Source organism: Pseudorca crassidens, chromosome 15 (assembly GCF_039906515.1).
Source record: "Pseudorca crassidens isolate mPseCra1 chromosome 15, mPseCra1.hap1, whole genome shotgun sequence".
Classification (NCBI taxonomy): domain Eukaryota; kingdom Metazoa; phylum Chordata; class Mammalia; order Artiodactyla; family Delphinidae; genus Pseudorca; species Pseudorca crassidens.
Window position 1 is genome coordinate 67,143,954 of NC_090310.1, and position 25,382 is coordinate 67,169,335.

Below are 25,382 nucleotides of genomic sequence, written 5' to 3' on the forward strand. Positions count from 1 at the left end.
GCGCCACCAGGGAAGCCCAGCATAGTATCTTGATTCCTCTTTTACATCTTTCAATCCATTATCAATTCTGGCTTTAACTTTGAATTCTAGCCAGACTTCAACCACTTCTCAGTACCTCCATTGCTGTCACCCTGGGTTAGACCACCAGCATCTTTTTTCCTGGGTTATGGCAGTCGTCTTCTATCCTTACTTCTCTATAATCTCAACACAGTATTGTTTATTCTCAACACAAAGTTCCTGTTAAAATGTATGTCGAGTCACTCCTCTGCTCAAGATTTTCCCGTGGCTCCCATCTCACTTTATAAAAGCCAAAGTCCCTATAATGCCCTCTGGATTTGACCTCTGCTATGTCTGTTACCTTGTCCCTACTTCTAAACCCTCGCTTAATCCTCTCCAGCCATATTGTTCTCTTTGCTAATGCGAAAAACACCATCTGCACTCCTGATTCAGGGTATTTGCCCTTGCTTTTCTTGGGATAGTTTCCCTCCAAATTTCTTTATGACTTGCTCCTTTTCCTTCAGGTTTACACACAATATCTTTATTTCTTAGGGCTTCACAGGCTACCATATTTAAAATTACAGCTGTTCCTGATATTCCTTCTGTGCTTTATTTTTCTCCATAGCACTTTTCACCTTCTAAGATGATAAATAATGTTTCATAATTATTTTGTGTAATGTCTTTCTTTTCCAACTAGAATGTAAGCTCCATGAGGTTAGGGGTTTTTGTTCTGTTTCCTGTTGTATTTTTAATACCAAAAATAGTGCTTGGTACATAGTAGGTACTTAATAAATATTTGATGAATGATGATCCACATTATAGATCTCGTTCTAGTTTTTTTCAAGAGCTTTTGCATTCTTTAGGTTATTTAACACACACGAGGACTTAAATAACACTAACGCTCATGCCCCTAGTGTAGGCATCCCTTCTACAACATTCTCTAAAAAATAGTGGAGTGCGAACTCCATAGATAGACCTGGGTTTGAGTCCAAGATTGGCTATCTCCAAGCTGTTCTGGTCCTTGGTTTTCTTATTTGTAAAATACCTTTTTTAAGGTATTTAAGGTATTTCTAGTTCAAACTAAATTTGACGCTATAGGCAAAGGAGCAGTAATCATTAATGTTAACCTTGTGATTACTGTTACTTGGAAGGTAGACTGTTCATGAAGCTGCCCATCTGAATGTGTTTTTTTCCAAATGAAAAGTAGAAATGTTCCACTTCTGTGATTTCTCTCTGTCCCCTGGGGCATAATGGATGAGGATTGATTTTTCTTTCCATTTATTCAGCAAATATTAATTCAGTACTGCTATGTGCCAAGCATTGTGCAAGATCTGGAATTACTGGGATGAATAAAAGCAACGGTCTCTGTCCTCATGAAGCTTACAGTCTAGCAGAGGAATAAGACATTACACTACTAATTTTAGTTGTGAAAAATTCTGCATAGAAGTGCAGGTTGCTGTGAGCAGATATAGGAACAACAACAACAATAATGTAATAGAAGGAGTAGCTAACATTTATATAGCACTTACCTATATATGTGCCAGTCACTAACATTTTCTGTATTAACGCATGTAATCCTAACAACCCTGAGGTAGATACTGTTATTATCCCACTTTACACTTGAGAAAACTGAGACACAGCTGGTCACATTGTAACTGCCATGGCCACCTTGCTAAGAAGTGACAGAGCTAGGATTTAAACCTGGCCCCAGAAACCTCGTTGTTTGCTACTTTATAGTACTGGGACCTCATCCAAAGGAGGGCTGTTGGGAGGCTTCTTAAGGAAGAGATACTTGAAATCTGAAAGTCGAAATTAAGCAGGAGAAGGCATGCAAAAGAGCTGTGTGGGAAAGAACACGACTACTTAGAGGAGCAGAGAGGAGGGCAGAGAGCAACAGATGAAAGAGTGGGGGAGGAGATCTGGTTGGGACGGGCAAGGCCACAGGGAAGGATTCAGGATCGGGTTTGTCCTACGAGGCATACGAGTTACAAATGTACTTGAGATGGGAATGGCATGATGAGTCCCTTGCTTTAGAGGCACAGAAGCTGCTGGGAGGACTGTCGTTCAGAGAGTTGAAGACCATGCCCACCACTTCCCCAAGGCGTGTCTCCAGGTTGAACCTCCCAGTTCCCTCACCCTTCCTCACATAATTTGGTTCCCAGACCTTGGTGTGCCTCATCATTGGAACTTTGTGTAGAACTTTGGAATAGTGTGGAGTGTATTTATTTAATAGTCGTTTCCCCCCAAGGTTCAAGCACTGTCTTCCTGTTGGCCCTGACAATCATAGCCAGCGCCCATGCTCTGACGCCCACTCACTACCTCACTAGGCATGATGTGGAGAGACTGAAAGCCTCGCTGGATCGCCCTTTCACAAGTTTGGAATCTGCTTTCTACTCCATCGTGGGACTCAGCAGCCTTGGTGCCCAGGTGCCAGATGTAAAGGTAAAGACCACTTTTGTCTTGGTGGCCTCATGCCTTCACTGGGTTCCTTTTGTGTACTTCAAAACTAACCCTTGCTCATTTGAGGATAACCAAGGCAGACCCAATATAATAAATATTTATATCAGTCTGACAGATCCTTTTTTGTTGTTGTTTTTTGAATGCCCAATATATGTTAGGACCGTGCCAGGTGTTTTAGTAGAATATAAAGGAGAGCAAGTCATAGATTCTTTAGAAACTTTTTTTTTTTTTTTTTTTTTTGCGGTACGCGGGCCTCTCACTGTTGTGGCCTCTCTCGCTGCGGAGCACAGGCTCCAGGCGCGCAGGCTCAGTAATTGTGGCTCACGGGCCCAGTCGCTCCGCAGCATGTGGGATCCTCCCAGACCAGGGCTCGAACCCGCGTCCCCTGCATTGGCAGGCGGACTCTCAACCACTGCGCCACCAGGCAAGCCCCTCATGCTGTTTTTGAACATATTTCCTTATCTCTTTAATTCCTATAAACTGATAGTTAGCTCTTGAGGCTTAATTATAATCAGGGTCAGTTTTCTTGGCAGAAATAGTTCATAGGCAGTGCTGTGTGCTTCCTATCAGTGGATGCATAATATCTGATTGTTTCATTTTTAGTTATGATAAAGTTGAATCAGTGGATTCAGGTGTTGTCATACTAATCTATCTCCTGTACACAGTATATAGTAGGGACTTGTTTTTTATCCATTCTGGCAATCTCTGTCTTTTAATTGGAGATTTAGTTCATTTATATTTTTTTGTAACTATACTGTTGGGTTTAAGTTTACCATCTTGTTTTCTATTTATCCATTTTTTTCCTCGTCCTTTCCTGTCTTAGATTGAATCTTTTTTTTTAATATTCCAGTTTATCTCTTATATTGGCTTTTTAGCTTATTTTTTTAGAGGTTGCTCTAGAGATTGTAATATGCATCTTAACTTATCACAGTATACTTTGAATTATTATTTTGCCACATCACGAATAAGGAAGGAACCTTATAACAATATATTTCTCTTTAAACTCCCATCATTTGTACTATTGTCATACTGCTTACATTCTTTCAAGGGTCATGGCCTTGTCCTGTCTGTTGTCCAGCATCTCAGCTTCATCTATTTTGTTCAGTTTTACAGTTATTTATGACAGGCTGGTAAATTCAGTACGTTTATTTCTGTCCTGGTCAGAACTGGTAGTCTCTGTTGATGTCTTGCAATCCCTTGCAATTGTTATTGTTTTTGATGCTCAAAATGTCCCGTTTTTGCCAGTGGGCCAGAATGTCTCTCTGTGTGTGTTTTGTTTGTTTCTATGTAATCCAGTAGTCTTTGAGAGTTTCTGATGTCCTTGGCTTAAATATTTTCTGGCCGAGACTAGAATCAGTAATTGTTATTATTTATTTATTTATTTATTTTATTTTATTGCGGTATGTGGGCCTTTCACTGCCACAGCCCCTCCCGTTGCGGAGCACAGGCTCCAGACGCGCAGGCCCAGCAATCATGGCCCACAGGCCTAGCCGCTCCGCGGCATGTAGGATCCTCCCGGACCGGGGCACGAACCCGTGTCCCCTGCATCGGCAGGTGGACTCTCAACCACTGTGCCACCAGGGAAGCCCCTGTTATTATTTATTGAATGTCTCATGTGCCAGGTACCCTGGATATGTTATCTTGAGTTGTCTTCATTCTATATGGTCAGAAATATTATCCTGTAGTAGAGGAGGAAACGCAAGCTCAGAAAGGTTAAGAAAATTGTCCGGTGTCTGCCAACCATCATCTGCATAATGGCCCCCAGGTTCAAATCCAGCTTGAAGCCTGTTTTTGTAAATAAAAGTTTACTGGAACACAGCCACGCCCCTCACTCACATATTGCTATGGCTGCTTTTGCACTTTAACAGTAGAGTTCAGTAATTACAGAAGAGACTTATCTGGCCCCCAAAGCCTAATATTTACTCTCTGGCCCTTTACAGAAAGTTTGCTAATCCCTGCTATGTGAGAGCTGTGCTTATTCAGATTTCTTCCTGACAGCTATCTCTTGTTGCTGCCCAATATTTCCTTCCTGTGTGTGACTGTTAATGAAACAGACTTCCCTCATGTTGTTTTAAACCCTCCAGGTCAATATACCTCCTAATAAAATTAGTTTTGTTCAAGAGAAAAGAGTACAGGCAGCAGAGTCGCTAGCCCAAGTTTTTAATTCTGGCTCCATCTCTCTGTAAAATGGGAGTTGTGATGCCTTCCTCATGGGATCATTGTAAAGATAAAGTGAAATCATATTATGCCTAGTAAGTGACTGGCCCACGAAAGGCCCTTTGAATGGTAGCTATTATTATAATTATATAATATTATATTATAATTATTTAATAATTGTTATATTATAATTTTAAAAGTTTTGCTTCTATTTATAATTTATTCAGGTGAGTTCAGACAATGCTGGCGCAGATACTGTATGGAAGGCCCACAGTGTCTGTAAAGGGCTTGGGAAAGAGAGAGAACAGACAATTGGGAGACATAGGGTGGAGCAGTCTTGACCAGTAGAGGTTTTGTATCATAAGGTGTAGGAGAGAAAATTGGAATATTAAGCTAATGTTAAATTTTGGCGGATCTGAATGCAGGATGAGAGTTTTCTGCTGGTCTGTTTGAAAATTCTGTGGGACCATAGGATTCCGTCTAGGGGCCTCCTGGAGGAGTGAGGAGTGAGGCACTCTCACTCTAACTGAAATGATACTTTTTAAAATTAATTTATCAATCAATTAATTAATTAATTTTTGGCTGCGCTGGGTCTTCGTTGCTGCATACGGGCTTTCTCTAGTTGCGGCGAGCGGGGGCTACTCTCTGTTGCGGTGCATGGGCTTCTCATTGCAGTGGCTTCTTTTGTTGCAGAGCATGGGCTCTAGGCGCATGGGCTTCAGTAGTTGTGGTACTCGGGCTCAGTAGTTGTGGCTCGCTGGCTCTAGAGCACAGGCTCAGTAGTTGTGGCGCACGGGCTTAGTTGCTTCGCAGTGTGTGGGATCTTCCCGGACCAGGGCTTAAACCCGTGTCCCCTGCATTGGCAGGCTGATTCTTAATCACTGTGCCACCAGGGAAGCCTCAAATGATGCATTTTTATCTGTCTCATGATTTAGAGCTGCACGTGGATTTAGGTTGAACTCATGCCCCTATAGGTTTTCTCTGCTGATGTAATGGGTTTGAGGGCACGTTGGTCAGGGCTGAAGACATAGGCTGAAGCCATCCAGACAGCTGCAGTGCAGTGTGATTTGGGGGTAATTGCGTGATTAGCTGTGGGCTTTTTATTCATAATACAGACTCTAAAGTCACATTGGTTGGCTTCAAGATCTTGACTTCACAACTACACCACTGAGTAACCTGTGCAGCTTACCGAACCTTTCAGAATCTTTATTTTCTCATCTGCAAGATGGAGATAGTTATAGTACTCAGCTCACAAGTGATGGATGTAGGTTGGTTGGCATGGTGATGGCATGTAGTAATGGGTATAATCAGTATTAGCTCTTAGTAGTACTATTACATGGTAGTAGCAGTAAATGTATGTTGATTGACATTTTATTTTTTCTCCTACTGTCATCCCCATTGCTTAATGCCTAATGAAGAGGGTGTTCCACAAATATTTGTTGAATTGTAAACTTTAGCTTAATAGAAATGAAAGTTCTCTGAATGTGCCTCTTAATTGGAAAATAAATGGGTTAATCACGTACTTCATTTTAATCACTTATGAAATGTGCTGTGGTGATGGTGTGATGTGTACATTGTAAGCAGTGGAAGGAAGGGAGTTGTATGGATATTTTGGAGTTGGTGAATTTCCTTATTAGAGGTGTACACTAAAGAAATCCATTGAGAGAGAGTCTCTGTTACTGTCACTTCCATGTAGTGGGATGTGTCCTGCTCAGCTGTTGTTGCTTTCAGCTGAGTAGAGAGAACTCCCTCAGTTCTGCTAGATGCACTGAGTTGGTTGTTCTCACAGATAGATCATTAGGGGAGATTTTGGTTATTTTGTCGAAAGAGATTCAGCAGCAGAACTGAGAGGAATGGGGTTTAATAAGAATATGAGAGTAGAGCGCAGCTCTGGGAACAGTGGAGTGTGGAATGAGAGTTGATTTTAGGTGTTATGAAGACTGAACATCTTTCATTTTGGTATCAAGTACTGTGTATGTATATTTTAAAAACATAAGCACATGAGAACGGCGATTTTATAGATTTTTTAAAAAAAATAAATTTATTTTATTTATTTATTATTTGGCTGTGTTGGGTCTTTGCTGCTGCATGCGGGCCCTCTCTAGCTGCTGTGAGTGGGGGCCACTCTTCGTTGCGGTGTGCTGGCCTCTCATTGCGGCGGCCTCCGCTGTTGTGGAGCATGGGCTCCAGGCACACGGCTTCAGCAGCTGTGGCACATAGGCCCAGCAGTTGTGGCTCTCGGGCTCTAGAGTGCAGGCTCAGTAGGTGTGGTGCACGGGCTTAGTTGCTCCGTGGCATGTGGGATCTTCCCAGACCAGGGATCAAACCTATGTTACCTTGTGGGGTTAAGAATCCCCACACGCTGGGCTTCCCTGGTGGCGCAGTGGTTGAGAGTCCTCCTGCCGATGCAGGGGACGCGGGTTCGTGCCCCGGTCTGGGAGGATCCCACATGCCGCGGAGCGGCTGTGCCTGTGGGCCATGGCCACTGAGCCTACGCGTCCGGAGCCTGAGGCCTGGGAGGATCCCACATGCCGCGGAGCGGCTGTGCCTGTGGGCCATGGCCACTGAGCCTAGGCGTCCGGAGCCTGAGGCCGGGAGAGGCCACAGCGTACTGCAAAAAAGAACAAACAAACAAACAAAAAAGAATCCCCACAGGTGGATCCTTAACCACTGTGCCACCAGGGAAGTCCCTATAGATATTATTGCTTAGCTTTTTATAAGACTTAGGAACATTGAGGGTTATTTTGTATTCGTTTTAATGAAAATATTAAGTAAATGGGAGACATACTATGCAAAAATTGTGATGGTAGATTAGATTCTAATGACTGAAATCAGGACACATTAGACAGTGTTCACAGGTTGTCAGTCAATCAGGCACTTTCCTGATCTGTGAAAGGGGATAAGAATATCTACCTTATAGAGTTGTTGTGAGAATTAAATGTGATAATAAGTGTAAAGTGCTTAGCTCAGTATCTGGCACATGGTGAGTGTAAGGTAAGTATATCTGTATCCATTCAACAAGTGCTGAGTGCTTTTTGAGGGCCAGGCACTCAGCCAGTTACTGGGAATAGCAGAGAAGCAGGCACTCCTTCAGGCAGTAATCATTTTATGGAGCATCTGCTATGTGCAAGGTATTATGCTAAGTGCAGAGGAGCTCATTAACTAGTGAGAGACAGGAACCATAAGAGAGAGACCAGGTGTGAGTACAGAGACACATGTAACATGTAGTGCATGGAAAGTGCCAGGGGAGTCCAGAAGAGGGAGCTGCTCACTCACCCGGTCTTCTGAGAACACTTACTCTTAGTTCCAACCTTGTACAGGGGGAGTTACCATCTGCGCTGGCTGCTACACGATTCCTTTAGTCATTCATCAGATGTCTAGTGAGTTTCTGCTGTGTGCTGAGCATGATGCTGGGCACCGGGGATTCAGTATTGAACAACAAAGAGAACGTCTGCCTTTTGGAATGTATACTCTAATAGTGGAGACAAGCATTAGTCGTGTAATAAATATATACATGAATATTTATAACAATGGTAAGTTTTATGAAGGTGAGATGTATGGTGTTATAGGTGTGAAATAGGGGACTTTGACCTGGTCAGGGAAGGCACTTCTAAAGAAATCTCCGAACTTAAATCTCACTCTGTATACCCCTAAATTACAACTCCTTGAGGGCAGGAACTTTGTTGATTTTATTTGTTGTGTATTTCCAGTATCTAGAGAGCACCTGGCAGGTGGTAGTACTCAATAGCTGTTTATTAAATGAAGGAAGGTATGATGGGTCTGAATTCTAAAAGGAAAGTAGGATTTAACCAGGAGATGGGGAGGGAAGAGACTTTAGCCAGAGGAAGTAGCACGTGCAAAGGACCTGTGCAGTTAGGGAGCAGATTACATTTGAGAGACTGCAAGGAGGCTGTGTAAGAACAGAGAATGCGAGAGAGCTAGAGAGGAAGGCCGGGGCTAAGCCTCCGTGCCTTGGTAGTCAGAGGGAAGATTTTGCTTTTTCTCTAAAGAGAAGTTGATTTTAAGCAGCAAGTATCAGGATCTAGTTTTCATTTTGGAAAGGTTTCTGTCCTGCCTTGTGGAGGACGGACTTTCGCAGGGGAATATGGCACAAGATTGAATGCTGGTGGGGTACAAAAGATAACACCTGGACTTCTGACTTTTGCCACATGAATGGATGGTTGGGATTCCTTAGGATAGGAATACAGGAAGAGAATTAGGTTTGTGCAGGAAAGATCATAAATTCGGTCTTAAAGATGTTGAGCTTAAAATGCCTTTGAATCATGTAAGTGGCCTTTGAGAGAAGTCTGGGCTGGGGGTACAAATCTGAGAAATATCTGCATAGCGGTTCTGGATGAAGCCGTGGGCATGATTGAGATCGCCTAGGAAGAGAGGGGATGGATGAGAAGTGGGCCTAGGAGTTGAAAAACTCCAGTGTTAAATGGTCAGGCAGAAGAGGATGAAACTTGAGGAGCAGCTGAGAAGGAGGAAGAGAGCCAGGGGAGGGCAGGGGAATCCCGGAAGCGAAGGGAAGGGAATGTTTTAGAACAAGGAAGGTTCTATATAGGGTTAAGGGCATGAGCATTGGAAAATGTCCTTTGGCTTCCATAATTTGGAGGTCATTGGTGGGAAGAGAGAGAAGGTAGCAGCTGGAGGGGAGAGAAGGATCAAGGTAAGTTTTACTTTCAAATCAGTCTTAAGTTTTGTTGATACATTAGGAGTTACCAGTGGAGAGGGAGAAGCTGAACTGACGAGATGGATGGGCTTCCTGATGGAGAGAACAGCCCGTACTAAGCCTAGAGGCTTAGAAGTGCTTGTTGTGTTGTGGGGGCCGTGAGTTGGCTGGAGCACAGGGGTGGTCAGAGAGCATGTGGAAAAAGCCGGCCCAGCTACCAAGACCTGGTGTGGATGGAGGCTGTCGCCAGCGTGTGCCGCAGTAGCCTGCACAGAGCCTGGCAAGATTACAAAGCCTAGACTGAGAGGAGACGGGAGTTGGGGGCTGCTGCTGGAGAGGAAAGGGCAGATGAGAGAGAGAGATTTACTGTCTTCTTGGTTGCTGATTCAGGCTGGGGAGTTGTAGGGAAGAATGGACTGAGAAAAGCACTCATGTCCTTCACTCAGGAGGATATTTAGGTAGCTGGGCACAGAAAGTTGGAGGGGAACAGATAGGGGATGGACATTTAGGAGGCCATTTTCAGCCTTCACTTGTGAGGGTGAGTGTGGAACTAGGGCAGCAGGAGTTGGAGTTACAGATCCCTGCAAGCGGCCAGCTGAAGCCTCAGATCTGGGTGGGCTTCCTGAGGGTCCAGAGTATGTTTTGTGAGGTCCCTCATTTTTGCCACTATTAAAACTAAGCTGTCAACATTTTGAGCTTTGAAGCCACAGACCCTTCGTACTGTTTACCTAGATCTGTCTGTGCAAACGAGTAGGCATGATGCTGGTTTTATTCAGGAACAGGTCGTTTTTAATAGTCCCTTGAGAGAGAGAGACAGGTTGTATAGCTCAGACTCTGGAGCCAGGCTGCCTGGGTCTGAATTCCAGCTCCTCCATTAAGAGCTGAGTGACCTTGGGCAAGTCAGTTTCCTCTCTAATGCCCCAGTTTTCTTGTCTGTAAACTTAAGGTAATAGGAGGACGTAATGCATAGATCCCCCTATTAAATGAGAAATGCATATACAGCACTTGTCAACAGTGCTTGACACATTTTAAGTGCTCAAAAATTGGTAACAATGACCATAATCATTGTTTGGGGCCTTGGGTGTTGTTCCATTGCTAAAGCACCAGATGGCGACAAAGCACACATCTTAAGCTTGCCCACATTCTGCTGAAAGGATTCCTTGAGTAGGTTGTTTTCTTCAGATCCCTAATTTGTGCAGTATGAAGTATTTTGTTTCTTTTCTTTTTCTTTTTGGATTCTTTCAGACTTCTGGTTGAAACTCATTTGTTTGAGACTCTTATTTAAGTATTATTCATAAAATTTAAAACAAAAGTTTTTTGGTTGAAGTAGCGCATGCATACAGTAAAATACCAGATAATACAGAACAGCTATTAGTGAAAAGCAACCATCCATCCTGTGGCCCACCTTGTCCTACTCCTGGGAAGCATCCACTTTTAACTGTTTTTATTACCATTTAATTTTGAATAGCTGAATTTTATATTACCTCAACCAAAATACTTAGTGCTATAACTAGCTATTAAATGTTATTTCTTAATATAGTAGGAATAGCATGGCTTTTCTTATGTGCCTACTCTGTGCCAGGCACTGTGGTGGGAATTTTTCAAAGTCTCTGCTCTCAAGTAATTAGTCCCTGGGGGGGGAGGTAGTTAGTACAGTGTGGTAAGTGCTTTGGGGGAGTGCTCGGGAGGGAAGGCACCTGGCCTGTCCTGGATGAATGTCAGGGAAGGTTCTCTGGAAAAGGTGACATCTGAGCAGAGGTGAAGATGGGACCTGGTTTGGCAGGCAAGAAGGACAAGGGAAAGGTGCTCCTGGCACGGGGTGGGGGGTAGCAGGGTCAGGAACATAAATGGTGAGAGCATGTTATGTCTGGGAAGCTGCAGTGGGGTGGAGGGTAAGATTTTGGAGTTGGAGGTGGGGCTGTGGTGAGGAAGCTGGCACAGAGAGTGAGGGTCAGTCATGAGGGCATTTTAAAAAATATATTTATTTATTTATTTATTTATTTTTGGCTGTGTTGGGTCTTCGCTGCTGCATGCGGGCTTTTCTCTAGTTGCGGCGAGCAGGGGCTGCTCTTCATTGTGGTGCACGGGCTTCTCATTGCAGTGGCTTCTCTTGTTGCAGAGCATGGGCTCTAGGCACGCGGACTTCAGCAGTTGTGGTGTGCAGGCTCAGTAGTTGTGGTGCCTGGGCTTAGTTGCTCTGTGTCACGTGGGATCTTCCTGAACCAGGGCTCGAACCTGTGTCCCCTGCATTGGCCAGCGGATTCTCAACCACTGTGCCACCAGGAAAGTCCCAGTCATGAGGGCATTTTATGCCAGATCAGAAACTTTGAGTCTTGTTCTGAGAAGGATAAGGAACCACCCAAGGGTTTTAATAGCAGAGTAAGGTGGATACACTTGTCACCAAGACAAAGCTTGTGCTGCTGGCCGCATGACAGGCCAATAATCGAGAGATGAGGTATTGGGGCAAGGAATAAAGACTTTGTTCAGAAAGCCAGCAGACCGAGAAGATGGGCTCATGCCCCAAAGATCCATCTTGCCTGAGTTAGAATTCAGGCTCCTTTTATAGTAAAAGGGGTGGGAATAAAGTCAGACACTTCCCGGTTCCCATCAGCCTCCAGAGGGGTTGTGTTAATTTCTTCCTCCCTGCAGTCATTCACAGGTGGGCCTGGTCGGGATGTTTCCTGTGAGCTAAACAAAGATATTTTAGCTTAATGCTCATAACCTGGGAGGTCATTCCCAGAGTTGCGTCATCATGTATAATTTAAGCTTATAGTCAGCATCCCTTTAGTGATTAACTTGTAATAGGATACAAAAGGTTCTTCCCTATTACACTTTTGCACCTCGTAAAGATCACTCTTGAAGCAGTATGCAGAATGGATTGCATGACTTGAGACCAGTTAGGAGATGAGTGTAACAGTCTCCATGAGAAATGGCAGGGGCGTGACATAAGGCAAGAAGGGAAGCCAGAGAGTGGGGATCGGGTTTGAGAGACTCGATAGGCTTGGAGGGTGAGGGAAAAGTCGAGAATGAGTCCTAGGTTTCTGATTTAGGTAGTAGGTGCATGGTGATGCCCGTACATGAGCCAGAACGTCCAGATGAAGAAATAGAAGGTTTCTAGCTTATGTTAGATGTGTTGAACCTGACTTAGCTTTGGAGACATCGAAGTGGAGACACTGCCATTTATTATCTTTGTCACCTTCATTACATTACTTACCAACTCCAAGCATCAGTTTCTTATTCTGTTAAATGGGGATGATAGTATCTGCCACAGGGTCCTTATGTTCATTAAAAGGAAGAGCATCATAAACACCCCACACAGGTTATGGCCAGAGCAGGTGATCAGTGGAAGTGGTTCCTTTCTAAGTTCAGAAGGACGAGAGTGCCTTCAGGTTTGCTCTTTCTATGAAGTTAGCATTTTGGGATAATACAGTGTTCTGTGGAAAATATCTGCTTGAAAAATGAAATCTTGTGTAGCTCTCATACTTTAAGCCATCATGGATTGCTGAGAATTATAAAAACACATAGTTTTCCTAATCACTGTGTATTTCACCACTTACCATTGACTTTCCCCCCGTTTAGCAAGCATGCACCTTCATTAAATCAAACCTTGATCCAAGCAACGTGGATTCCCTTTTCTATGCTGCCCAGTCCAGCCAGGCCCTCTCAGGGTGTGAGGTGAGTCCAGCTTCTTACATTTACATTTACTTTAAACTGTAAAGTGTATTTTTAAAAAGGGAAAGTCATGTCAGAATATTTTTTTTTTTAGCAGTGAGACCCCATTAAGTGTGGGTGGGAATTCCATTCTTGTGATTTTTTTTTTCTTAAAGAAATAGACTTTTTATTTTCCCAAGTTTTCACTTTTCGTGAATTTTAAATAACTTTTTCCTATAGTTGCCTCTCTTCTGGGAAGTCTGATTTTTTTTCTTTCAGTCTCCCTTTAACATTTAAAAATGTTTAAAGCAAAAGAAGAATGCCCCCGCCAGATTTCTAGAAATCCATTTTTTTGAACACAGGAGAAGAGCCATATCAGTAGACAAGTGACTTGCCAGAATCTTTTTAAAAGTGTTATGCTGAGGTTTTACAGATATTTAATTCTCGCATCTGAGATGTCGAAGAGGGGTGATCACAGCCCAGGCGGGTGGTGTGACCTCGGCAGTTGCTCTGCCTGCCATCTTTGGCGTGCCTTCCACAGGCTGGCAGCACCTGTTCTAAACTCTGTGTCTACCCATCCTTTCTTAGATCTCTATTTCAAATGAGACCAAAGATCTGCTTCTGGCAGCTGTCAGTGAAGACTCCTCTGTGGCCCAGATCTACCACGCAGTTGCAGCCCTAAGTGGCTTTGGCCTTCCTCTGGCTTCCCAAGAAGTGCTCGGTGCCCTTACCTCTCGCCTCAGCAAGGAGGAGACCGTGCTCGCGTAAGTCACCATCTTGAGCGCTTCTCAGGCTACTATCCTGAGAGGCTTCATCCACTGGTTCCACAAGTATTGTCTGGGCACCTGCTATGTGCCAGGTGCTCTGCTGGCACTGCAGATGTCATATTGTGCTAAGGCAGGTAAGGTCCGTGTCCTTGTGCAGCTCGCCAAGACACGGTCTCCCTCAAACTGCTCCAGCAGAAGCAGATACTGAGTCCGACCATAAACACACTGCCACAGAGACACGACTGTCTTTGAGGTTAGGGGCTGAAGCAAGGGTAGGGGTGACCGAGGGAGAGTGGGGCCAGAGAGCCATGTGCATCTCTTACTGCAGCTTGGCCAGGCCATGGTGAGATGTTGGCATTGGAGGCTCCGCCCTGGAGGAGGGCTCACGGGTTCCCTTGGAGAGGTGGGGGAAGTAGGGCCTCAGAGGGGGGAGTATTCTAGGGATCAGACCCTGCTCCTCTGCAAAAGGCTCAGGCGAAGGAGAAGCACCTTATAGAAAGGAACTATACGTTTAAATGTTGCAACTGACTCAAGGATGTTTACTAAAGTTAAAAGTAATAGTATACGTAGTTTTTTTTTTTCCCCTTTGACACTGAAACTCCTCATTTAACACAGTATATGTATTTTTCGTTTTCTGTGTGTCCCCCATTTAATTGCAACCCTGAGACAGATTGGAGCACCTGGACTCCTATTCATTGTTCAACAAGATGTTAGTGACACCAGTTCCATACTGCAGAATAGTCCAGTTGTTTCCCAGGGTTTTTTTTTTTTTTTTTTTTTTTTTTTTGCTGAGAACCAAAATGTTTCTAAACTTGAAGCTTTGTTAAGGGCAGGGCTCACAGTCAGTTGACGTTCTCCCTGTCACTCTCACGCCCTATTCATATTCACATGGTCAGTAATCAGTGACTTTGGGGCTGGTACGTTTCTCAGGAATGACATTTTCCGCACCCATTGCCCAATGCTTGGCCCTGTGGTCCTCCTGTTTCAGATTACATTACTTTGATCTCGTCCCATAATCCCTTGTGGAATGCCTCTGCAATCACCACCATATCTCCTGTCATGAGATAACGGTCAGTGCCTTACTCTGATGCCACCTTCTACAGAAAAATCTTTCCCTTTCCCTCTGAGCAAAAAGGAAAATCTCCCTCCTCTAAACCCCAGAACAGAAAGAAGTACAAAGAAAGTACATCCATTTTGGAGTGAGTTAGACTTGGGTTTGAACACCAGCTTTGTTTCTTCCTTGCTGTGTGACTTTGGGCAAGTTAGTAACCTCTCTGAGCCTCATCTGTAAAATATTACCAACAATCCTTACATCATAGAACAAATGTCAAGATTAAGTAAGATAATACATGTGATGAGCCTAGTGCAGTGCCTGGTCTTAATGGGCATGGGACAGATGGAGTTTGTGCTCTCTAGAGCATTTCCTTCTTAGGTCCCTTTCTTAGGGAGCTGGTTACTTCCTTGGTTGTATTGTTTTTTCTGTATTAGATTTTAAGCTTCTTTACTTATAGTGCTCAGAGAGCCTGGCACATGGCAGATGCCCAAGAAAGAGTTAATGAAGGCTGAAACTATACTTTTGTGTTTCTATTCTATCCTCTTGCAAAAAGCTTCAGGTAGAAAGACCACACGCTTGGGGTGAGAGAGAACTGTGTCCAGACTCTTCTACTTAATACCTCTGTGGCCATGAGCAGGGTGTTTAACCTCCCTAAACCTCAGTGTTTCCATATGTAAAACAGGGAGAATGATATCTGTCTCATAGGGTTATTGTGAAGATCAAACTGGCAGCATGCCTTATATAATATTACTACTAATTTACCCTATTTAAGCAAATCTGATATAGATTAGGACTCTTCTAAATGGGCCTTCTACATTTAACTGGACTTATTCTAGGAAACGAATGTTCATAAACTTGTCTAGAATGGTAAAAAACATTAGTAGCTTTGAATGAACAATTTGAAGAGATGCTATTGTGGTCTCTCATAACCCAATTTCTTTGAATCATCTGCTGTTTATTAGCAAGACAGGATCTGCTTTCTTAGCGTTTGAATATAGTGCTCCAGAGGGAGAGAAACTGCTGGAGTATAAGTAATTAAAGCCAATGACAAAACTTTTCAAAAGCTAAGTGGATTAATTTCATTCTAAAAACTTCTGAGGTTGTTACCAGCATGACGCTTATTCGTTCCAAAGAAGAGAAAAATGATATCTTAATTGAAAAGTTCTTTCTAGGCTCTCCTAGCAGCCTTTTCTGGGCTCAGCATTTATCACGGGCAGATGTGGGATTTTTATCTTGTTTGGAAATTCAGGTTTCATTTTCTCAAGTCTGTTCTAACAACAAGCATCCCAGAGGGGTCATTGAACACTCTGGGGCTTCCCTCTCTGTGAATTGTGACTCCTCTGTTTTCCAGCTTACCATCTTAATGGAATTCGTTTTCTATGGAGGGAATCTAAATTGTTACGATTGGGATGAAAGCGGACAGATTCTCGCTCTACATTCCCCAACACACCGACTTGATAAATGGTGGTTTTACACAAAGGCCCGGTCATCCCTTGGGAATTTGGGAACCTTTCTGGGGTGGACCAGCAGTTGGCTTAACCACCAGGGGTCCTCAGCTTTCTCTTTTCCACCCCGAGAAGCACCATTTGTATTTTTCAAGTTATCCACATTAAGAGAATAGAACGTAATAAAAAATCTTATGTGGACATACTTACTACATTCCGCCTTAAAAAGTTTATCTTACAGAAATACACTCATAAGTGGATAAAAATATATGAATAAACCATAAAAAAGAATGAGGTACTGATACATGTTACAGAATGGCGAGCCTTGAAAATGTTACGCTAAGTGAAAGAAGCTAGACACAAAGGGTCACATTTGTATGATTCCATTGATATGAAATATCCAGAATAGGTAAATCCATAGAGAGAACACAGGTTGCCAGGGGCTGGCGGGGAGGGGACAGGGCAGGGGATGGGAAATGGAATGAAGCTGTTTAATGGGTATGGGGTTTTATTTTGGACTGATGGAAATGCTTTAGGACTAGATAGAGGTGGTGATGGCACAGCGTTGTGAAATATACTAAACGCCACTGAATTGTTCACTTTCAAATGGCTAACTTTGTGTGAATTCACTTCAATAAATTAAAAGGTGTATATACACATACAGCCATGAATAAGGGTTCACAGTTACAGCATTGAACAGTTACAGTTCATCTAAGCAATGCAATGCTATGTCGTTGTTAATAAAGATGAAATATATTTATATGTCCTCACGGAAAGATCTATACAATCTAAATAAATTGCAGGACAGTTATCTTTTAGGGGTAGGCATTACAGGAATTTTAACTTTCTCCTTTAGTAATGTATTTGAAGTTTTGACAAATAGGTACTTTTATAATCAGGAGTAAATAGTAGGAAAAGAAAAAAAGAATAGACGCTGGTTTGAGAACCAGATCTTCTATTTCTTTCATCTTATTTAATGCCTAAAGGACGGGTGGCTTCCAGGTCTCCGAGCAGGATGGTGACAGCACAAGCGTTAGCTGAGTGTTTACCGAATGCTTCCTGTTTATATTGCATTAATCTGGTTTCAGAAAAGTTGCTCCAAATTCTACCCAACAACCTACGTATGTAGATTCCACAGTACTTCTTTGGTTTTGGAGTAGGAAAAGTAGAAAAGAGGCAGCCAACCTCTGCCCAGCACAGTTCCTCTTACAGCATGGGGATGCCAAATATACCTTCATTCGATGAATTGGCTCCTCTTCTCCCTCTAAGTATATCTCTTCTAAATCTGATTAAGTCTTAGTCTGGTGTTCTATATGTGATGCCATTAGGAACCAAACAGATTTTCAGAGGGGGGTGACCTGGTGCACCCTCTCTTCTCTCTGCCCTCAGTACTTATGTGGATCCTGCTGCCCAGATTGCCTTCTCTCTAGCTGTAGTGAACTTTGTAATGTAATGGTCTTTTTTTTGGTGGGGAGTGGGGTGGGCGCTGCATCACGTGGCTTATAAAATGTTAGCTGCCCGACCAAGGATCGAACCTGGGGCCCTGGCAATGAGAGTGCAGAGTCCTAACCACTGGACCACCAGGGAATTCCCTGTAATGTAATGATCTTTGTTACATCTTTCCCTAGACTGTAAACAAGCTCCTTTGGGACCGAGGCTGTCTTATAGTTCTAAAGGACAAGAGCGGGATATATGTGTAGGTATACCAATACAGGAAGGGGAAATGGAGACTTGCCATTCATTGGGGTTCTATTCTCTACCTTTCAGAACAGTCCAGGCTCTACAGACGGCATCCTACCTGTCCCAGCAGGCTGACCTGAGAAGCATCGTGGAGGAGATTGAGGTACAAATTTATTTTGGCAAGTGAATTTCCCAGCTTCTGTCTTTGAAACCCTTTAGAAGAGTCTTGCAGATAGACAAGAATGATTTGTTGCGGCCAGTTACCTTTCTTTTCATATCCGTGGCACACTTTTGTTCTTTGTATCAGAGCAATATTTCCTAGGGAATATTTGTTAGGCTCGTATAGTTACACCATCAGTTAGGCAACAAACTACTTCAGTGTTTTGTAGGTACAGTCTCATAGTCTACAGATTTTAGAGCCTAACAAACCTGAACTTCAAATTTTTTTCTACTTCTTATTACTTTGTAATCTCAGGCAAATTATTAATGTCTGAGCCTCACTTTCCTTACGTGGTGGTGGTTAGGAACAAGCGAAGTTCTAAAGTGCCTAGTACAGAATTGGTGCTCAGCAAGTGGTCACTGTGGTTTTTGTTATTCCACTACCCTTTCCACTGCCCACGACCTCCTGCTGCTCAGAGACTGCTTCCATGGACCGCAGAGCCGGGGATGACGGGCACTCTGACAGTGTCATCGCTGGATGCCCCACAGGCACATTAGCTGCCTCGTCACGTTGCCCAGGAGAGCAGTATGTCTCTCTGCATCCTTTAGAGCATTGAATAAGAAAGAGAAATGCTCTGCTCTGGAGGTTGTTTCCAAATGGATGGCCATCGAATCCATCTGTGTCATGATGCTTCCAGGGTGAACTGTGGCTGGGCCCACTGGCCTTCTGCCCAGAGCAGTTGGTGCCTTCAGTGCCATGACTCCTGGGCTTGGGCTTGAGTCGAAGGGGTCAGGGAAGGAGCACTCCGAGAGCTGCAGAAGATACTGTTCTCTTCAGATGCCTATATGATATACGTTACTCTCTGCCTAAGCACCTGTTTTGAGAAAGCACTAAGTGACTGAAGTGGTCTGCAGACTTAGAGTGAGATTTCTCAAAACCGTCTGCACTGGGGTAACAGTGGTTTGTACGTCTCATCTCTGTTATCACTTGACTTCCATTCTGCCTCTGTTTTGTTGTGCCAGGACCTTGTTGCTCGCCTGGATGAACTGGGAGGTGTGTATCTTCAGTTTGAAGAGGGACTGGAAACAACGGCATTGTTTTTGGCTGCCACCTACAAGCTCATGGACCACGTGGGCACCGAGCCATCCATTAAGGAGGTGCCTGTCTATATAACAGTTCTTGGGCGTGAAAACCAAAGGCATTGTTGGCTTTATCTGCTAAGGGAAGCTTTTTTCAGAGAGGACAATTCAGTTAGCTTTGGGGTGTCTTGGGTTAGGCATTGAGAATGAGAAACAGAAAAATGTAAAGCCTGTTCCTGAGAAACTGGTTGTCAGTGGGATAGACGTGTAAAGAAATTGTTATACTTGCTTTAAATGGCGTACGGACACATCATGAGGTAGAGACAAGAAGGCCAAGTGTATTACTCTCGATCCACCTCCCATTCCTTCCTGATGCTCCTTACTGCTTGTCTCATGAATGCTTTCCATGCTGGTGGCCTGTGCAAATCCTCTTTCTCTTGAGAAGTGCCCTGTACTTCAGAATTGCCTGTTCTGCTCTCTCCCCACTGACCCTCAGCAGTGCCTAAGTCTGAGCTAATCTGTGCTGATTGACATAGTTCACTGAGAGGCATGTGTGTCTACCAGACATCCACCAAGAGTTAATTCTTTTCTTTCTTTCAAGAGGAGCTTGTTAACCTGAAAGAACCTTTAGTTGGAATGTGTGTGGGAAGTCTTGAGAGTAGGACCCTCTTTGTACCACTTGTTTGTAAGGTTACCAACCCTTGATCTAAAGGACTTAAAATACAAGCTGCTGCTGTTTTAATTTTAGGAGGAAAGATTTGGGTTCCAAGTCAGAACTTGCACTTCTTTTGTGAATTATGAATGCATTGTGAGTTCTGTGCTGAGTTTCAAGTAAACAGTAAATAATTACCTGTCTTGAGTAATTTGAATTAATTTTGTATTTTCTCTGGAGGATATGATCTAATAATTTATTCATGTATTGGCCTTTTTATGTTGTCTTTTCCTTCATCCTAAGTTTAGGAGACCTAGAGATACCACACTCTATTTAAATTTCTGTTACGGGTGAAAGTGCAAGAATGTGGGTCTTATAGTACAAATCATTTCGGGATTCTCCTATACACAGTACAGTACATGAATTGGCGATATTCTACATAAAACAACTTAAACTTTTTCTTGCTTTATTCCCAAGCTGCTACTAACCAGGTATTTGGCTGGGATAATTTTGCTGTCACTGCTTTTGACATAACGATTCTGGTGAACACTCCCCCATTTTAACATGTCAACAGCTTACTGATGGAAAATGTAATTGGTACAATTAAAGAAAATTATTTCATGTCGACTGTGAATAACACTTTCGGGAACAGGGAACTCTTTTGTTAGACGGTAGATTTTAAAAAACGAAACTGATTGAAGTGGAAAATGTTTCCTCTTAAGCAAACAACCTCTAGAATTTTAATAATGCCTTTTAGGTTCTACTTTTTTAAAAAATTGCTTTCCGTTTTCCCCTCTAAGCAGCCCATTAGTTCTTAATGGAGAGTTATTTTAGTTTCTTTCTAATGTACACTTTGGCTGTGAAGTTTGGTCTTGTAAACACCAACTTAGCCCCAGCATACTGCTTAGAGGTGGGTTGGCAAGGAAGGGAGCTTGGGTGGGAGGGTGAGGGAAATCAAGAAAGGACATATTTTATTGTGGAAGGACTTTGGAGACAAACAGACCTACATGTGAATTTGGGTCCTGCTTTTTTTCTTTCCATCGTAACTTGTAGGAGTAACTTAACTTCCTTTAGCCTCAGTTTCCTTATTTGGAAAGGATTGACATCAGTCTTTTCAGGATTTTTGTCAAGATTTGAGTTAATGCTTGTAAAGCACCTGTCACAGTGCCTGGCACGTATAGGTATGGAACAAATGGGTACTGCTATAGGTGTTTTATAATATAGTTTCATATCTCAGTAGTTATCTAGAAGTACCTTGCATTTGTATAGTAAGCATCCATAAATGGTTGACAGATAAATGCATTAATTTCAGTTTGTACTAGAAGATGGAAAAAAACAACCAAATTCAAGTTTTACGCTTAAATGCAGAATATGTGCTTCCCCCACCCCTACCAATTTGGGTTACTGGCTAAAAGACCTTCCAAGTGAACGCCTAGAAAAAGATAAGGAATGACTTGAGCCAGGTGGGGAGGGAGGGGTGGCTGGCCACCTGTCTGACTGCTGCATTTCCCTTTTCTTTCAGGATCAGGTCATCCAGCTAATGAATGCCATCTTCAGCAAGAAGAACTTTGAGTCACTCTCAGAAGCCTTCAGTGTGGCCTCTGCTGCCGCTGCACTCTCCCAGAATCGCTTCCATGTACCTGTTGTGGTTGTGCCTGAGGGCTCTCCTTCCTACACTCAGGAACAGGCTGTCCTACGGGTATGACTTCCATGCCCCACATGCGCTGCTCTGATTGCTGTTTCCAGTGTAAGCCTTCCAGAAATCCAAAGACTGGTACACAGCTGATTGTAACCCCCGTGAGGACAGACCCCTTAAATGAAGAGCAAATGGGGATGGCCACTGGGTGAACTAGTCACAGAATCCTTCAAGCAAAAGTGTGGAGTCCTTACCTCTGGACGGCCAGGGAATTACCGTCAGAGTATTTTAAATAGTATAGCTTTCACTAAACTAAACTAAGTGCTAGAAAATTGCATTTCTGGATTTGTAAGTACAGATGTATAGAGAAGTCTTACTTCTAAAATGTATTTTCCAGTACCCAGACTTTGTAAATATATTATTTTAAGACAGCGTTTTAAATTCCCAGGTAATTCTGGTACTTATAGTTGTTAAAATCAATATCAGGTCTCTTCTTCCTTGGAGCCGACAGTGTATCTTTCTGCCTCTTCAGAACATAGCCATCCCTCTCACTCAGCAATAAGCACGGACTGTTTTGGTGTGTTAACTCTCTGAATAGAGCAAAATGCACACGTTTAGAGTTTTCCATTCGTCATAATGAGGCATTTGTTGCTATTGTTTGGAAACCAGGAATAAGCTAAAATCTTTATAAAAAGTTAGCATTTTATTTATGTCTAAACACACGGGTTCCACATAGGACAGTTCCATAAGTTCTTCTGCTTCAGAGGACCCTACAGATACTCTCCTGAAGAAGTGCCCCGTATTCCAAAGTTGCCTCTTTTCTCCCTACCTACAAGTCACATCCCCTCAGCAAAGACTGGGGTGAGAACTAACCTGATTAGCATAGTTCACCATGAGTTAGGGGGAGCTAAGAGAGCAAAGTAGAAAAAAATACTGGCTTTTGAAGCTAGGTAGGCTGGGGTTTGAGTCCTTAGCCATGTGGCCTTTTGCAGTCTTGTAACCTCTTTGTGGCCTCAGTTTCTTCATCTGTAAAATAAAGATAGATTCTGCTATGTCTCAGACGATCGGTGGGAGGATATATATAAGAGCCTAGCCTGGTATCTGGCAAATAGTCGACTTTAAACAAATGAGTGTTATTACTGTGTTATCCATATTACTTCAGTTTTCCCATTGCCCATACCTTCCTATTTTTCTTGCTAATAATTTTGTTTTTTAAAGATACTGTAGTAGTGAAGTAGAGTGGGTAGATCAGGGGATCATTAACTGTGTGATCTGGAGCCAGTCCTTACGTTTCCCTGGGCTCTGGTTTCCTCATCTGAAAAATGAGATCATTGGGTAAGATCATCTTTAAGATCTTCCCCACCTCTAACATTCTGTAATCTGTCCCATTCCCAAACTAATTGTGTTTTCCTGTATTTGATTTCCCATAGATAGTAGACCAAAGGCCAGTGATGGTTTTCTAAAACAAGATGGTTCTTTCCTGGCAGAGCTTGCTCCCTGTGGATGAAGCACCCACCCTAGAAGCAAAATCTGTACTCCCTCAGCTTTTGTTGCTACAGACAATTTTAAAATTTATTTCCAGTTGCAGGTCACCAATGTTCTGTCCCAGCCTCTGACTCAGGCCACTGTTAAACTAGAACACGCTAAATCCGTTGCCTCCAGAGCCACAGTCCTCCAGAAGACATCGTTCACCCCTGTGGGGTAAGAACTGAGCACATCTCTGTAGGGTGCCAGTATACTTGTTTTGGAAAGTTAGCCTGCAGCCAGTATAACCCAGATTTATGTGGTTATTACCAAGATCATAAAACCAAATTTACCTAAATTTAGGATTATGCTTTATTTATAATAATATGTCATGAACATTTCCCCCATAGGATTAATATTCTTCTATAGTCTTATCTTCAGTGGCTGTGTTATTGTTAAGTAAATTTTTTAAAAAATTAAGGGTCAATTTTTTTTTTTTTTTGCGATACGTGGGCCTGTCACTGCTGCGGCCTCTCCCGTTGCGGAGCACAGTCTCCGGACGCGCAGGCTTAGCAGCCATGGCCCACGGGCCCAGCCGCTCCGCGGCACGTGGGATCCTCCCAGACCGGGGCACGAACCCGCGTCCCCTGCATCGGCAGGCGGACCCCCAACCACTGCGCCACCAGGGAAGCCCAGGGTCAGTTTTTATATGAAACTTCGTTAAGTATTAAATTAGTAAGTTAATGAGATTGGGAACTGAGTTTTAGAGAGAAAATGCATTTCTTACACAGTTGTAAAGATACATAGGCAATACGTGAAATTAAAAAGCAAAATCATTTTTTTTAACACCTTTATTGGGGTATAATTGGTTTACAATGGTGTGTTAGTTTCTGCTTTATAACAAAGTGAATCAGTTATACATATACATTTGTTCCCATATCTCTTCCCTCTTGCGTCTCCCTCCCTCCCACCCTCCCTATCCCACCCCTCCAGGCAGTCACAAAGCACTGAGCTGATATCCCTGTGCTATGCGGCTGAAAAGCAAAATCATTTTTACGAATGATCAGTAGAATGGTAAATGACATTGAGGGTTTTGCCATGTAGTTAGAGTTAAGAATTCTCTACCTTTTTTTCCCCTTTAAAATAAAAATTAATATTTTAAAATTAAATTAAAAATAAGATGTATCCTTTTTAGGAAATTCACAAAGCACAGGAAAGTAGAAATAATGCAGAAAGTTACCTACAATTATACTACCCTACACCAACCTCTTTGAACATTTCTACTTTTTTTTGTTTTTTTTAACGTAATTGGTATCCTACTGTAGACTTAGCTGTTTTGCATTTAGTTGTGGAAGACTTACCCGAAGGAGGTGGGATTTTTAGGAGCTGAGAGGGGGGAAAATGAAAAGAAGACTTTCGAGACTTGAAAAAGGAGGTCATTTTAGATCGTTTTGAAGTTTGCCCCTCATTATAATCTGTAACTGAGCAGGAGGTGGCCCAGGCGGGTGGGAAGTTGAAAAGTGAAGAAGTGGTGCAGCCCTGGACCATCTCAAGGAATGCCTCACTTTGTAGGCCGTTTGTTATATTTGTGACTTTCCTATGTGAGTTCTTGCTAACCCCACTGTCATTCTTAACAGGGATGTTTTTGAGCTAAACTTTGTGAATGTCAAATTTTCCAGTGGCTATTATGACTTCTCTGTCAAAGTTGAAGGTGACAACCGTTATATTGCAAATACTGTAGAGGTAAGTGCTTTTCTTGTTGTCCCCATCTCCATGTTAATATACACAAGGAAATGACCAAACAGGCACATAGCATTAACCATCTGGTATATTGACTTCACTTATGACCAAGTTAACGTGAATATGTTGAGAGGGATAGGTTTGAACTGTGCTGTTTGACAGACTTAGCCAAGAACTTGATCATAGCAAGTTTTCTTTTATTTGTAAATTGTTCATTTTCCATTATAATTTAGCATTACTATCTTACATAAAATTTAGGAAGTAGAAAAAATTAAAATCACCCATAATTCCACTGAGGTATAAATATTCTTGAGATGTTTTCTGTGGTTGGCCTTGATAGATTTATTTATTTATTTTTAATTAAAAATTTTTTTTTTGTTTTATTCCCCATGATAGATTTAGAAAAGTGCTTGATGCTAATTAGGGGATCAAAAGCATCAAGTGACCTGTAGCACCATAGTGAGTCTGTCTGGGTAAAGTACAAAAGAAAATTGGTAATCCTTCATAATGAACTATGTTTCAGATGTTTAGCTGACTCTAGTTTTGTTGAAGATCCACGTGGTTTTTTAAAATTTATTTATTTATTTTTGGCTGTGTTGGGTCTTCGCTGCTGCGCGTGGGCTTTTTCTAGTTGCGGTGAGCGAGGGCTACTCTTCGTTGCAGTGTGCGGGCTTCTCATTGCAGTGGCTTCTCTCGTTGCAGAGCACGGGCTCTAGGCGCGTGGCCATCAGTAGTTGCAGCACGTGGGCTCAGTAGTTTTGACTC

General features: G+C 42.8%; 1 protein-coding gene across 2 annotated transcripts in view; it reads left to right on the plus strand.

Moving 5' to 3' along the window:
- The window catches only part of RPN2 (ribophorin II), a 53,127-nt gene that overhangs the window by 1,801 nt on the left and 25,944 nt on the right, over positions 1-25,382 (plus strand). For both annotated transcript variants that reach the window (XM_067708074.1, XM_067708075.1), the window contains exons 2-9: positions 2,246-2,439; positions 12,869-12,964; positions 13,529-13,704; positions 17,974-18,049; positions 19,069-19,203; positions 21,300-21,476; positions 22,996-23,114; positions 24,515-24,620. In XM_067708074.1, the coding sequence (XP_067564175.1) occupies positions 2,246-2,439; positions 12,869-12,964; positions 13,529-13,704; positions 17,974-18,049; positions 19,069-19,203; positions 21,300-21,476; positions 22,996-23,114; positions 24,515-24,620 (1,079 nt within the window). The remainder of the gene's footprint in view (positions 1-2,245; positions 2,440-12,868; positions 12,965-13,528; positions 13,705-17,973; positions 18,050-19,068; positions 19,204-21,299; positions 21,477-22,995; positions 23,115-24,514; positions 24,621-25,382) is intronic.